Source organism: Trachurus japonicus, chromosome 22 (genome assembly GCF_045865225.1).
Source record: "Trachurus japonicus isolate A0001 chromosome 22, Traja_1.0".
In the NCBI taxonomy this organism is placed as follows: domain Eukaryota; kingdom Metazoa; phylum Chordata; class Actinopteri; order Carangiformes; family Carangidae; genus Trachurus; species Trachurus japonicus.
In genome coordinates, this window is record NC_140928.1 from 12869385 (window position 1) to 12884030 (window position 14646).

Sequence of the window (14646 nt, forward strand, 5' to 3'; positions counted from 1 at the left end):
GCTATATTTTTCTCATCTCTCATACCACACACAACCTCCCCCTTTCTCACACCCCCTACGCCATCGTGGCAGGAATCCTTTGTCAGAGGTGTTCATCTGGAACAACTTTGCCACACTTGTTTTCATGTTCTTTTAGATTACAGGGCAGCTGGCCCCAGCTTTGAAGCTCCCCCTCTCCCTTTGTCTCTGTGCAATGCACTCTGGTAATTAACTTTGTCCTTCTTTTATTTGTTCCAGTCACTCGCAGTCCACTCTTCTGAGCATCTTCTCCCTGGAGTACCAGGTTAGAAGTTTTCTTCCTTTGTGAGCCCTGACAGGTGCCTAATTGAATGATGAATGTCCCTTTATTTCTTTGTAATTGAACTGCCAGCTCTCTGATTGGTTTGGAGGATGCCCCCCCCCACCATATCCACGTTTATTTCAACCCCCCCTCCACACCCACCCGTCCCTCTCCCCCCCTCCACCTTCATCCCCCTCCTCCTCCCCACGTTCATGTTGAGAGCCCTTGCCTGCCTGAGCCTCAGTGGATGTCTGCCAAGCCTTCCCATCCATCTGTCTAATAACATCTAGCCCCTGCTTATTTGGTGGACCTGTAATAAATTATGCTAAACCATTATTATTCTGACAATAATAATTTCCCTGTGTAGTGCGGCTGCGTGTGCTAAATGTTTGCTGACTCGCACTGTCACTGCTGCTTTCCACGGCTGACAGCGGATGATGATAAATGGCCACTGCCGCCAGTGGCAGAAGGCAGCACAGGCAGAAAATGGAGTCATTTATCATCCCCCTGACAGGTGTCAGTCACACTGCCTGTCTCTGCGGAATTACATTTTTTTTTTTCTTGTGTAGTAGTTTTTAAATAAGTTGTTTTTTAACCAATGCTCTTCCTCTTCTATCCCCTGTCCTCCTCCTTCAATTGAATTGCATGGAAATGTCAGAGTGTGGAATGTGGAATAGGGTCATTGTTTGATGGAAAAGGGGGGAAATGAATATAAGGAGGATGGGGGTGGGAGGTCTGAACATGGTTGCCTTGACACACTTTGACCTCCAGCAAACTTATTGAAATAAAATTACTATGACCCAAGATCTCTTGCACTTGTTCAAATACAATAGAGCATGAAAGAGAAGCCGAGGCTGAACAAACCCGCACAGGAAAATGTTAAGAACTTACCTCCTAATAGTATTGCATGAAATTCATCTGTTTGTTATTAACATTAATATTAGTTTCATTATTTTTATTACACCTTTGATCTTTTTGCAACAGAAACGAACCAAAAGAACAATCTCAAGACACCATGCACCAGATGTTATTGAAAGCCACTACCAAAGGTACTAAATTACTTTGTGTTGTGTTGGTTTATTGCTCTTCTCTGTTCTGTCTAGTATGCTGTGTTTATCTCCCTCTCATCTCTATCACTGTTTTTTTTATTATTATTTGTCTCCCATTCTTGTGTGCTCTCTTTGTCTGACTGTCTGAGGAAGGGACTTGCCAAAGTCACATGAGAGTAGGTGGGCCACCATGACAGATATAATCTCCTCCAAACAAATCACCACCCTCAGGATTCATTCCAGACCTCCACTTGCACCTGCTAAACTAAAGCTCTGTTCCCCATGTCAAATTGAAAGAAAAATAAATAAATAACCAGCCATTGGGCATTTGCCTTACACAGGCTTATGATGGGATGATTATCTGTAATTCAATGAATATGGATAAATTAAAAAAAAGAGGAAAAAAAGAAAAACAGACTGTAGGGGGGAAAGCCTCTTTGCATATTGCAATTAGCCTTTATCTAGCTTATTAGGCCATTGTTCAGGGGGAAACAAGGCTGGATAATGCACTTCTAATCCACTTACAACAACAAACCTCAGAGATGATCTGGGTAAGATCTGAGGGGAGCTGCAGTTTTAGCTGGCGAGGGAAAAAAGGGTTTTTGGGCGGCAGGGGTTAACTAACTATCATATGCTTGTCTGGCTTCAAGGAAATTTGAAGCCCTTCAAGCAGTGCTGTTTTAACCGCACTGAGCCTGCCATATGCCACCTAGGGCAAAGTCATCAGGGACATTAGCATGTCTTGGCTAGCCTGGTCTAGTCCCCTCTACCCTTCTGTCTGCCTTTGTGGGTTATGTTTTCCTTTTTTTCACTGATGTTGTTGTTCTTTGTTATAATGAAGGTATCTCAGTGAAGTCAAGGCACATCCCACTGCTCCTGTCCTGCTGGAGTTGGCCAATGAGGTAATGGCATAACCTTTAGTTTTTTTTTTTTCTTCTTTTTTTTTTCTTTTTTAACCATTGAAAAAAGCCTTCTCAACTGATGCTGACTTTTTTCTATATAATGGATTGATAGAAATTGGCTGAAGTTTTTTTTTCAACTCCCCTTGTCTGTTAGTTATTATCAAAATTGGTAAAATAGTCTGCTTCATTATCAATTATTTGATGCAATTAGCTCTCACCCCCATTAAGCAGATGTGAAAATACTTTTTCTGTTTTATTATGTAATTTTCCAAATTGCAGTTGAGGCAGGGTTGCTGCAAACTGCGGACAGGTGAGGACAGGGTCATTGGTTAATTCCTCTCTTCATCACTTCATCAGTTGTTTACCTTCGGAGGTCAGTGCAGGATTTGTACTGCGGTTAATGTAGGAGCAATTGTAAATAAAAATAATTATATTTGGATGTAAGTCCGATATTTTAAGTGGTGCAAAATTCAAATAGTAAATGGTGGGTGTTTGTGTGATTGCTATAAAATAGCCTTGCGCTTTAAGCACTTAAATTATTCACTTGACCAAGTTTCTGCATTTCACATTAGTGAAAAGTAATCTACTTAGAGGCCACTAGTGTTTCTTACATTGTGTAGTCCGTAAATTATCATTTCCATTAGGATAGTAGCAAAGAATCAATCCAGCGCCTACTCAGTGAAGCTGAATTAGCTGAATTACTACAGAATTGATGCAGTACATTTCAGATTATCACAGGATTATTCATGATACTGCAATTCTTGCATTTTTAATTTATGTGTCATTTGAATACATTGTTACTCTTGCAGTTCCCTCTTATTTTGATTGTTAAAATGGGCTATGTAACCTTTTTAAAACATTTAAATGCACATTTAAATTTTTATTGGTGCTCACACCAGGCAGTGAGATTTGAGGGCTTCTTCTTCTAAAATAAGAGTAGTTCACATGCATCAGTGGCACCTCAAAGCTCACTGCCATTATTCATTCTCCATTTAATTGACACATGATTTTTTTTCTCCAAAGGATTAAATTCAGCTCAGAGATAACTGTCTATGAACCATTTAACTGTCATTTTAATATGCTACTTAACATTTAAACCAAGCACTCATGATCTCCCAGATCGCTAATTGATGTAGTTTCATCCCTTTATGAGACAATATATCTCCAACAGAGGGAAATGATTAACAATGATGAAAACTGTTCATGGATTTATTTTTTGCCCGCAGAAAAATTCACGAAAGAGGGTCCGAAACTCATGCTGTTATTTTTGTTGTTCATATTGGTCTTTATCTGAAGGTTACTTAAACATAAAGGTTTCGGAGCAGGGGCATTTATGCTGTGTTGGATGTGACACACCTTATCGCTGTGGGCTAATAAAAGCACAGTTATTTTGAACAATAATTATTTTCAGCTTGAATTCAAGGCTTTGTGAATCTTAGTCACATGTTAAACTCATAAAGTGCTGCAGTCTGATTTGAGAATGGAGATAGACTCATGATTAATATGAAAATTAGGGAGAGGCAAGTACCTGAACTAATCAGGTGGTCCTTATTCAGCCTGGGCCACCGTTGGTAATGTTGCCATTTTTCATTTGTCAGCCCTGATGCAGGTTACCACGAATCTGATGCTCTCTCGTTTTCCAAAGGTGTGAGTGGAGAACAGGCCAATATGCACAAAGAGTGGAGAGAGAGGAGAGAAGACAGGAAGAGAAAATGAGGAGGGTTAGAGAGAGCAGAGAAACTAGCTGCAGGCTACAAATGCTAAGTCTGAAATGCTATCAGAGGCCTTAATGAAGACATAAACTCTGTGCTCACCCCTTAATTATTATAGACATGTTTGGCCTTTTTTTACAAGCTGCCTTCTTAGTGCAATATTATGGAGATGTTAACAAATACTACTGCGGGGGAAGAAGACATTGTTTAGACAGAAGCTTCTCTGCTCCCAGCGTTACCAGGAAGCATCACAGAAAAGATGAAACGCACCATTCTCACTACAGGCTGAGGGCAAATTCACTTTTGGTCCCCAATTATGCTAACAAGAGAAAAAAAATGATCTTTGGCTGTAAGTGCGTTGTGTTTCATAACAAGCCGGCTAGGAATGGCAAAGTCTTAAAGCAATGTTTTAATTCCCTCCTTGCCGAAGAGGCTGTGAAATGTAATAGTGAATGACTTAATGTGTCTTCTTATTTGCAACATATATATTGTTTAAACAAAGGTCAAATGCGGTGCTTGAAAAAGATCTTTTTGCTCAATAAGCCTGGTTTAATTTTAAAGCCAGTACAACAATACATACATTTTATGAGTCTGCTTAATCTAAATAAATAATAACCCTCATAATATGCAGGCCCTGACAATAGTTTTGGTCTTTCAGTGCACACCATGCTGATATTACCACTTCAACGACAATACTGTTGATACTGAGCGAGAAGGCTTTGTAATAGTATTGTGGTCAGGTAGAAAACTTCAGTCATTAGTGCTCCTTTACCTGTCAGGGCTTCTCTCTGCTCTCAGACCAAAAACACTGCACACCTCTCAAGGTGTCTTCGTGTTCAAAGAGTGCTGCAGCCATAGGTTCTCTCCTTCCTATTAAGGACTGCATTCCCACAGTCCCCTCCGGTATGTCCTGTTGGTTCCTGCAGGTTTGCCTTGGTGATCATCCTATGATTAAAGCTCTGCATTAGGGCTGCACAATTAATCGAATTTTAATCACGATCACGATTTTGGCTGCCACGATTAAATTAAGATGATCGTCGCGATTATTAACATGTAAAAAAACGGGCTGTGCTGCATATCAAATCAAGCGCTTTCTCAACCAATAGTCCGCCAACCACCAGGGGGCGAACGAGAGGTCAGGGCTCCATGAAGCTGCCTAACTAACAAGCGAGCGCATCCTCCCTTTACATGTTGTTTACAGTCCAGAGAGTGTGTCCCGCCGGTCAGTCGGCAGCTTCAGATGCTGCTGTACTGTGTCACCTTCTGCGCCCGATGTTACGTCTCACTCATAGACTGTATGGATCTCACTCTGCAGTGAGAGTGAGACGATGTCGGCAGCAGACGGTGACAGTAGACATGACGTGTGTCTGTGTCTGGTCAGTCAGCACCTCAGGCTGTCTACTGTCGCCGTCTCGCTCTGGATCGGATCGAGGTCGGGCTGCGGGGTGGTGTCGAAGCTGGACCGAGACCCCGTCACCCCACGCGGCCGTTTTGGTGTTAATTACATACGTCGTGTAAATAAAACGTTCCGACCGTGATCATAACGGCCGGTAACGGCGATCTATGGCCGTTTTGGTGGCAGCACAGTTGAGCCTGGCCGACCTGCTGGACGCTGCCTGTGTGAAAACACTTGGTCTGTTCATTAAATGATTTTAATTCGTTCCAAATTGCTGCTGAACCACCCGTGCTGTGCTTTGGTCCATGCTAGACAGACTCTTGCCCACACATCTCTGTGTATCATTGATGGCAAAAATTAATTTTTACCTATAGCCTACTTTGAAATTACATTTCAGAGCCTGTACTTTCTTACTTTTATTTGAGTAAAGGAGTTGAATCAGCAGCTACTTCTACCAGATTTATTTTTTATTTTTTGTTTTTTACACAAGTATCTGTACGCTACTGTACAGAATGACACCTCTGCACTCTGCAATGGCATTTATTTTTCGCTAGCCCTTTGTCTTGGGTAAATTTTATTTTAGGCTATTATTTATTTTTATTTTACGTTTTATTTTGAACTGAAAGCCTTGTTCACAAAGCCTATTGTTTGTTTCAAATAGAAAGTGCAATAAAAACATGTTTTATCTAACATAATGTATAATCGTGATTAATAATCGTGATTTCAATATCGACAAAAATAATCGTGATTATCATTTTGGCCATAATCGTGCAGCCCTACTCTGCATTGTCTCTAGCCTGGGCATGGCGTGTGCTGCTTTTTCATACAAGATGAGAGAGTACAGTTGTCCGTTTGACAGAGGCAAAGGCAATTCAACTTGGCTGCGTAATAGGCGATCTCTAGTTCCTGTGGGAAAGGTTATTGCACAGCAAGGCTTTCAAAGAACAATTTGCACAGGGATTGTCGAAAGTTGGGTCAAGGTTTGAAAACGTAATAATATCATTACAATCATTATTATCTGTGTGACATCAGCCGAAGTTAGACTGGCTGAGTAATTTTACTGCCATATTCTTAGACCCTTAGAAATATGACCGTACTTCCTGCTGGATATGTGAGATTTAGTCTAATGGTTTGTAAATGGAGCAGTTCTCCAGAGAGGAATAACAATTCTACTATGCCTATGTTTTTGAAGCTGCATTAAGTCCCCATTGACGCCATACCCTGTTTTTTATTAAGGCTAATTCTCTTCCTTTTTGGTTTTCAATCTATGTAAAGGTGGATCTGTCTCCTGCACTGATGGCTCGTATCATCCTGGACAGGTTCCTTCAGGACGTGGATGGTGGAATGCGTGAGTAACACTTTCCCATTTCCCCACTCTGTGCTTTCTATCATCCCCCCCATCAGTCTTAATTGTAGCACTTTGTCTTTTGAATCTCTTTCTGTTTGAGCCCCAATTCCAGCTCTAGCTGCTGTATTTCCAACCTGTCCGAGCCTAATGAGAGACAGACCACATTTAGTGGTAGCTGCATCCCAGGGCACATGACTGGCAATTAAGCACTAGGAGGACCACCCACCTCTCAACAGCAGTGTGGATCAATGCTAGCTCACCTCATCAGTGTTATTTATAACGCCCCTGATTTCTCCCCTCACCCTCCTTCATCCCCCAATGCATCCATCTACCTCCTACCTTCTCTTCCCTCATCCCCCTCTCTTTCTCTGTTCCTACCTGGGAAATTGGCTTGGGAAGCAAACCATGCTTTGGTAGTGCTGATGGACACGTTGTGGGAGAACCAAGCTTCAGACGCAAAATATTTTCATTAAACATGCCAAAGATACTGTCCATAAAGTGTTGTCCATTCTGATTAGCAGCTTGTGTAGCGTGTATAGAAATGAACCATTTCTGCATCTTTTTTGACACAGATACTGCCATAATCTGCAGATACACACATTCTCTTTCTTTTTTTTTTCTTCCACTCTGGGATTCCCACCATTACATGCACACATGGTTCACTGTCATTTCAATGGGCATATCGTGAGTATGTGCGTGCGTGTCTGTGCAGTAGTCAGTGCTTTGAGAGTGAATCGCATGATGTCAAAAAGACGTGCTTCCAATTTAATCAAGAAAGAGATTAAAGTGGATGTGTGTTATTTTCAACTTCGCCACAGCACAGCCATTTGTCAAAGTCAAAGATGTGATTGCTTTGGACCCACCGTTATCCACTGCCTGTCAAAATACTAGTCTGAGCAGCTTGTAGAACAGGGCATCCATCCAGGAGAAGCACTCCGTCTCAGATAATAGCACACACTGTGCCCCCCCCACCCATCTCCATACAGTGAAAACATGCTTTATTATTACTCCGAATAGATTTGTAGCAGATGAAACTTCCTGGATGATCGTTGTTTAATTTCAAAACAGTGTTGTAACCATGCAGCATCCCAGTGTTTGCAGGCGAGTGAGTAATGTCATGGTCGCGGTTCTCGTTGTAGAGAGTGATTTCACAGAGTGTAGATGGCTTTTACAGGATAATCAGAGATTCATATCAGCCTAACTAAGGCCACGTGTTGTGTTTCAAAAACCCTTTGATTTAGATCAGATTAAAAGTCACTTAAATTTTTTATCTGGTAAAATTGCTTGACTTTTAATGAGTATGAAATACTTTCAAATGAAGACCTCATTAAGCTGCACCTTTGCACTGTTGCCAGCTGTAAAGTCAGCGACTGTGAGGGTGACTTCTGTTTTGAAAGAGCTTCTCTCTGCGATCTCCTCATGACCTGCTCGGCCTTTACAAATGAATTGCTGCGCACACGGGCTGCACGGTCAGATCGTCCAATCTCCCTGTGTGTATATTAGACTTCATTAATGTGTTTCCATTATGAAACAATGCAAGGATAATTGTCTTTGCTGGCAATTAGCTAACAGGTTGGTTCAGTGCTATTGGCAGGCGTATCTGTCATGCCCCCCTCCCCTACCAGCCCCAGAGTGCGCTCCAGTGTGCATGTGTGAGTATTTGTGTGTTTTTTTGTCAGACTCCAGAGGGAGGGCAGGCAGGCGCACTACAAAGATCAATAGACTTCTATATAAGGGACATTACCCCCAACTGGGTGAGTGGCTTGCCTTTGCCTAGCACCATCGTTTTTTTATTCTCCTTCTCTCTCCCTTTGCATTTAAGAGACACAGGAATGGGGCCTTTGGGACTGTGGAATATATGTACAATCACTAGTGCTGGATCAATACAGAGTTTTAAATTGTTTTCTGTCCCTTCCTTGTTTTGTTTTGCTCGCTTGTTGTTGTGCCCCCCCTTCCCTCCATTCCCACCCCTCCTTCCCACTAGACACACACACACACACCACCACCACCACCGCACCTCAACATGACGACACCACCAACGAGCTGCCTCCCTCTGTCCTTGCAGCAAAAGTATTGGCGAGAGCATCAGTCAAGCAGAATGAAAGACTATCTGGTGGCGCTTGTAAATAAATCAATACATTCAAAGCAGTTTTATCACGTATTGAATATGATATCAACATCCATAATGCTCCTTGTCTCATGAAAACGGACTGGGCAGTTGGGAGGAAAGGTCACATGTGAACTTTTCACCATTTATATCCACTATTGGCTGTGCTACGGATGATTTTGGGAAATATACGGCAGTTTGCACCGCTTCATACAGAGTATTTTAGAATTCCTTCCAGGGTTGTTTGTTTTTATGGAGTGGTGTCCATAAAGATAGTGGTTGTGAATGTGACAGTTTAATTTACAAGCACATGTAAGGCAAGTTTTCATTACAGATTTCTGTTCTGTGTATCTGTTCTTCATACTATCTCATTAGTTTTATCTTTTACTTTTAAAATGTTCTCAAAATACTTACTTACAAAATACTCAAAATTCCCTGCACATTATAAATCTATAAATGATTTGAATTAATTAATTAATTTTATATATAAAGTGTATATTTTAATAAAGTTGTGTTGAATCAAATTGAAACAAACTCTTAAGTGTTTTTTTCTGATGTAAATTGTAAGTGGTTTGATCTAAAATGATACAAAAAAAGTAGGAAAAAGCTTAATGTTTAAAACTGGAGCGAAGAAATTATGCTTTACTGATAATCAAAGCAACAAATACTTAAAAGTGATAGTTGAAAATGTCACTAATATCACTGAAATGCAATGAAGTGGTAATCAAATGAAGGTGCAATATACTAACTACCGAAAAATGTACATTTCGAAATGGCTATAAAATGTCATGTTGACACCAGTGATGTTTGATATGGACAAACATCATTGAGTGGATGAAACGTACATCATGTTCACACTCGACATGTCTCAGCCGCCTGATCTGTTCTGTAAATTGTGAAATTGCATTGTAAATAGCGGTACATGTCTTTCCAACTCTACCTCTCTGAAGTCACCAACAGGCACATTGGGGGAGCTCCTGCTCTTTCTTTTCCCCTTCCTGCTATCTCTTCATCTTTCTCTCTATTCCTCCTTTGACAGGAGTTGATGTGCCTCTAGATTTAGACATACTTTTTTGAGGAGGCAATTTTGCTAGCTATTTGACCTTTTCCATTTTCCCAAGGCCCAGCTCCAGATTAGATTGCTGCTCCATGTTTTGTAACTATGTGATTCGACCGCCTTTAAGATTTATTGTCACATTCCTTTACAGAAGCCTTGTACGCAAGGTTATAAATGTCCTGTGTTTGATGTTAACACTGTGAGAATGTTAGCGTCTCCTATGATCCTGTGGTTCCTTGACAGAATTCATAATGGCTTCAGTGTTTTGCAGATCAGACGTGTTGATAACTGATATTGTATTATGTTCTATCCAGTAAAATCTCAGCTTAGTATCCACTGTGATTGTTATGGTTCCTCCTCTCTTGTCTTCAAGTGCTCCTCTCCTCTCTCCCTCACCTCTCCACTGTGGCAGAGCCGGTGTGTAGGCTATATGCAGCCTTTTTTCTCAAATAATGAGAGCAAGGGCACTTCATTAGCAAGAAGGGAGGGAGTAAGGAGGCAAAGGCAGCGTGAGTGTTTCTGTGCGGTTCTGTATGCATGCAATGGGTGGGTGCAAGGGGAGGTAAGCAGCAGCGTGGCACTTCACTTGACAAGTATACTAATTACTCCTTTTCAGCAGAGAAGCTCCAGTCAGCCTCTGCCACAGTCTAATGGCCTGACCTAGGAAGCCTCTCTTCATAGCAGTGCCTCCCCAGATCTACTATTACTACTGCTACACACATACACACGTGCGCGCGCATACACACGCACACACACACACACAGAAATGTAGAGTCTCATCTCACCGCTATCAGGGAGAATCAGGTGGAAGCAGATCAGTTCTGCCCCAGTAACCTCTTCAGGGACTGGGCTCCTCCTGCACAGGAGATACCACCTCATATCATCAACTAGCACGTACACACAACCACAGATATCTTAAAAAAAAGAAAAACACACACACACACACACACACATCCCTCCCCCTTCCTCTTGTCTCCCTCTCTCTCTCTCTCTCTCTCTCTCTCTGTTTCCCATCTTCTGTTTTTTTCAATACGGGAGGATAAATTTAAAAGGAGTAAATTGGAAAATCAAATGAGGGCTTTAGGCAGCCGCAGAGATTTGCAGAGCTGTCGGCCAGCGTCGGAGAGCCTCATCCATCATGTCCCACAAGTAGTCAATTCCTCTAGTATCTGTAAATGTTTTCAGATATTAGCCAATTTATATGCTCCGAGATTCATCATGGAAAATCAGCTTTAGCGGCGCACATTATCAGGACCTGTCTCTCCCTTGCTCCATGAAGTTTGATGAACGAGTGCCCCTCCACAGCTCAATGGCTTGTGCATGGGGAGTGTGGGTGGAAGGGGGACGTATAGAGGAAATGGGTAGCACCCCCCACCCCCCACCCGTGGACAAAAGTGGGTTTTTTAATTAATAAACAAACTTGCAGAGGAGCTCATCAGTGTCAGGGGCAATAACAATCGTCATCCGTTACTGTTTATTACGGTCCTCCCTCAACAAATGTTGCTATCTAATGAGGTTTCTCGACATTTTTTTGTGTTTGAGATAATGACTTTTTCACCCTAGTGGAGAGAGGAAGAGTGCTTACAAATGACACAAGTAAGCAATGAAAAATCAAGCCAAGGTTAGGTTGCTGTTACCTTGCTTCATATAGTTTATCTTGTTTTAGAATTGCATTTGAAAACAGGCTTGTGATTTGTTTACACTGGTTGTTTTCTTTAGCAAATCCCGATGGAGGCGTAGCATTTCACATCTATTATTCTCCTCTTCTCTGTTCTTTCTTTTTAGATGTTGACGACGTGATACGCTACCTTAGTCAGAATTTATACCAACATGGGACAATTACAGTAAATTTGGTGAATGTTTACAAGTGCAAAGTCGTGCTGCAGGGCTTTGTTCTCTGTGTCTGGTGTTCTTCAGATTATGCTTTTTATTTTCCTGCACGTGTTTTATGTGTGCGTCTGTGTGTGCCTTTGGAGTGTGTACTTAAAGAGCACAGAGTGTGTGTGTATGTGGCAGAGTGAGCTCAGGGTGTCATAGAGGAGTCTTGCCGTGCAAGGCGGGGGCGTCTTTAATAAATGTATGCTGATGTTGGAGGCTGCAACGATGCGAGGGATGCTAGGGCCCTGTTGTTATTTACTGCTGTGTTTGTGCACAGCAGCGAATCCTGGGCCTGCAAATGGCATTACAGCCAGTGATGAATGAGCATTAGGGTAAACTCATTTTAAAAGCATCCTGATTTATTAGCGGCCTGGCCTTCCATTTTCATCAGGTCAGTGCTTGGCTGAAATTCCACAATGTCAGCGCCAAGGTCACCTTTTTATAGCTATTTTTAACCCCATTGCTCAGAAAAGAGCAGGAGAAAGGGATCCTGTCACTTATTATGGTCATCTACCAAAAATATCAAAGGGCTGGAGAGACGAGGAGAGAGAGAGAGAGCGAGAGAGAAGTCTAGTCCTGAAAGTGTGTGTTTGTGTGTGTTATGTGAGAGACCAAAATGTGTTGGTGGTCAACCTCCAATTATGAGCACTAGTAAGACAAGAGCTTTAATGGCTGCCGTTTGCCTTCGGGGAGGTTTATTACACACCACTGTTTTGCAGAAGCAGCGTCAAATCTATAAAACGACCATTAGGAAGAGGGAAAAAATCAATCAAAATGCCATTAAAGTGGAATAAGTTGCCAATATTGCTGATGTGGTTGCGGGTCCTTTGATTTTCCTTCAGATTATTAGGCACACTCGAGTAGTGACTTTGTTAAGGGAAACCAGTGTTGTTGGGGAGTAATATGTCTCCTGGCTTCATAAAGTTTGCTGCCTCATATTTCCCGCTTTATTGATTATCCATTATCATTTGTCATGAGGTGTCCTAACTCAAGGGGAAAATATAACCCTCTTTCTTCACCGCCGCCTGCACCGCACAGGAGCATGGTATGGATCTGCGTGTGAAGGTACCAATCTCTGAGAAAAATGAGCAAAGAAATAAAGCACAGCCCTGTGCCTTGCAGCTCTAAGAGGGAGTGTGGGGTTATGGGGTGGGCTGGGGGAGTACCGTAGCTGGGTGATGCCGAAACAGAAAGGAGGTAGCAACAAAAAAAAAAGAGGTGGCAGAGAAAGATGGAGATGAAGAAGAAGAAACAGAAAGAGAGGAGGGAGCGCTGAATGTGCTTTGTTCTCCTTCCACCCTCCTCATCATAAGGTAGATGAGGGATCACAGCACTGTTTGTCCTCTCTGTGATAGTTTCCTCTTAATGAAACGCCTATGAATGAAATGCAAAGAGGAAGACGGAAACAGAACAAAGCGGTCTTAAGGGTCTTTAAATGTTCTCCTGAATGCCACTCTCTTAATGAAATTAATTTAATAGACGTCTAATGATCCAGTTAGCATTTGTAAGTGCACACCCAAATCTTTTTAAATAGATCCCTGTTCATTTGCGGTGTTTAACTCACATTTTTATCAATCCTCAAATTAAACCATCTTGCATTTAACAGCTATATATTGTGCACAGTTTTCCAGATGAGTTTGGGAATCTCCATGCAGTGTTGGTTCAGGGACCGTCCATGCCTGAGATGTGAATAGACACATTCCTTGTATTGTCTGTATTGCCTGCAAGTCTGTCAGGACCATGTGTATATATATCACCAAAATGGCGTGCCTCAACCATTTCGTCACACAATGATACAATCCATTTAATCCAGATCTTTTTAAGAAATGATTTAAGGAATTTTTTTGCTGTTGCAGTAGCAGCGAATCAATCCAGCAGGCTTTCCTTTTCTGATTTATAATGTTAGTAGAGCAAGAATGGGGATGAGAGATGCAGAATAGTCAGCGTTCATAACATAGATAAACTACATGGGGCTCCTGTGCTCTGGACTGAAACATTTATCTATAGAAAATCTGTGTAGACACCAAGCAGCCATCTAATGGACTAGTGTGAAGATACTGCACTAACAGTGGCGTGCTGAATTACAGCCTGTCAAACCTGTCTTGTGTCTCTTGCGTCTATATTTTAATTGTTTGCTTTTGCAGCAATTAGAAATTTTTCTTTTACATTTATATGACATTAGACAAACTCTCATGTTTTGGTGTTTATCTAATGTTTTTTTTTTTTTTTTGTATTTGTTTCTGTCTCTTTCTTGCCTTTCTTTTCTGTTCCTAGCCTCTAAAACAGTTGTCAACAGCATGCTTAAGGAGCCATCGCTGATTCCAGACCAAATTCTGGCCAATAACATCTACCAAGTAAGTTGTTGTTTTTTTTACGTCTTAAATAGTATAGGAAGTAATTCAAAATATTTTTTGTTAATTACTGTGGTTAAAATGTATGTAATCTAGCCTTACCCTTTTCAATGTAACAAATCTGCTGCTTATGTACAGTGAGTTCTTAAACGTAGCACCTGGCTGACAGACAGCGTCAGCCGCTCATGTTTGCTGATGAGGTCACGTGAGAGCCGGCGGTCATGCCTGCCAATCTGCCAGCATCTCCTGTGTTTTCTCCTTTCCCAGCACCGCATGGGCTTCCTTCCCTTCCCTCACCTCGCCCCCCCCCCCCACCCTACAACCCACCCACCCTTTTCGCACACCATAATATTTCTTCCCCCTCTTTTTCAGTGCACAATAAATGACTGCTGTTATGGACCGCTGGTAGACTGCATCAAACAGTATCCTATCCCATAAAATTTTAAGCCTGAAATTGACGAGGAGCTATTGAAGGGGATGAGATGTGTCTGGCTTCACCTGACATAAAAGTTCTGCTTCACAGAGGAAGTGTTTCATTCTGCCTGCCATCCCACTATCACCGATAC

The 14646-nt window shown here is 41.8% G+C and overlaps 1 protein-coding gene across 2 annotated transcripts in view; it reads left to right on the forward strand.

Moving 5' to 3' along the window:
• cdin1 (CDAN1 interacting nuclease 1) overlaps window positions 1-14646 on the forward strand; it is a 55173-nt gene that overhangs the window by 9835 nt on the left and 30692 nt on the right. For both annotated transcript variants that reach the window (XM_085766614.1, XM_085766615.1), the window contains exons 3-8: window positions 238-283; window positions 1265-1329; window positions 2171-2231; window positions 6615-6687; window positions 14004-14083; window positions 14453-14502. In XM_085766614.1, the coding sequence (XP_085622740.1) occupies window positions 238-283; window positions 1265-1329; window positions 2171-2231; window positions 6615-6687; window positions 14004-14083; window positions 14453-14502 (375 nt within the window). The remainder of the gene's footprint in view (window positions 1-237; window positions 284-1264; window positions 1330-2170; window positions 2232-6614; window positions 6688-14003; window positions 14084-14452; window positions 14503-14646) is intronic.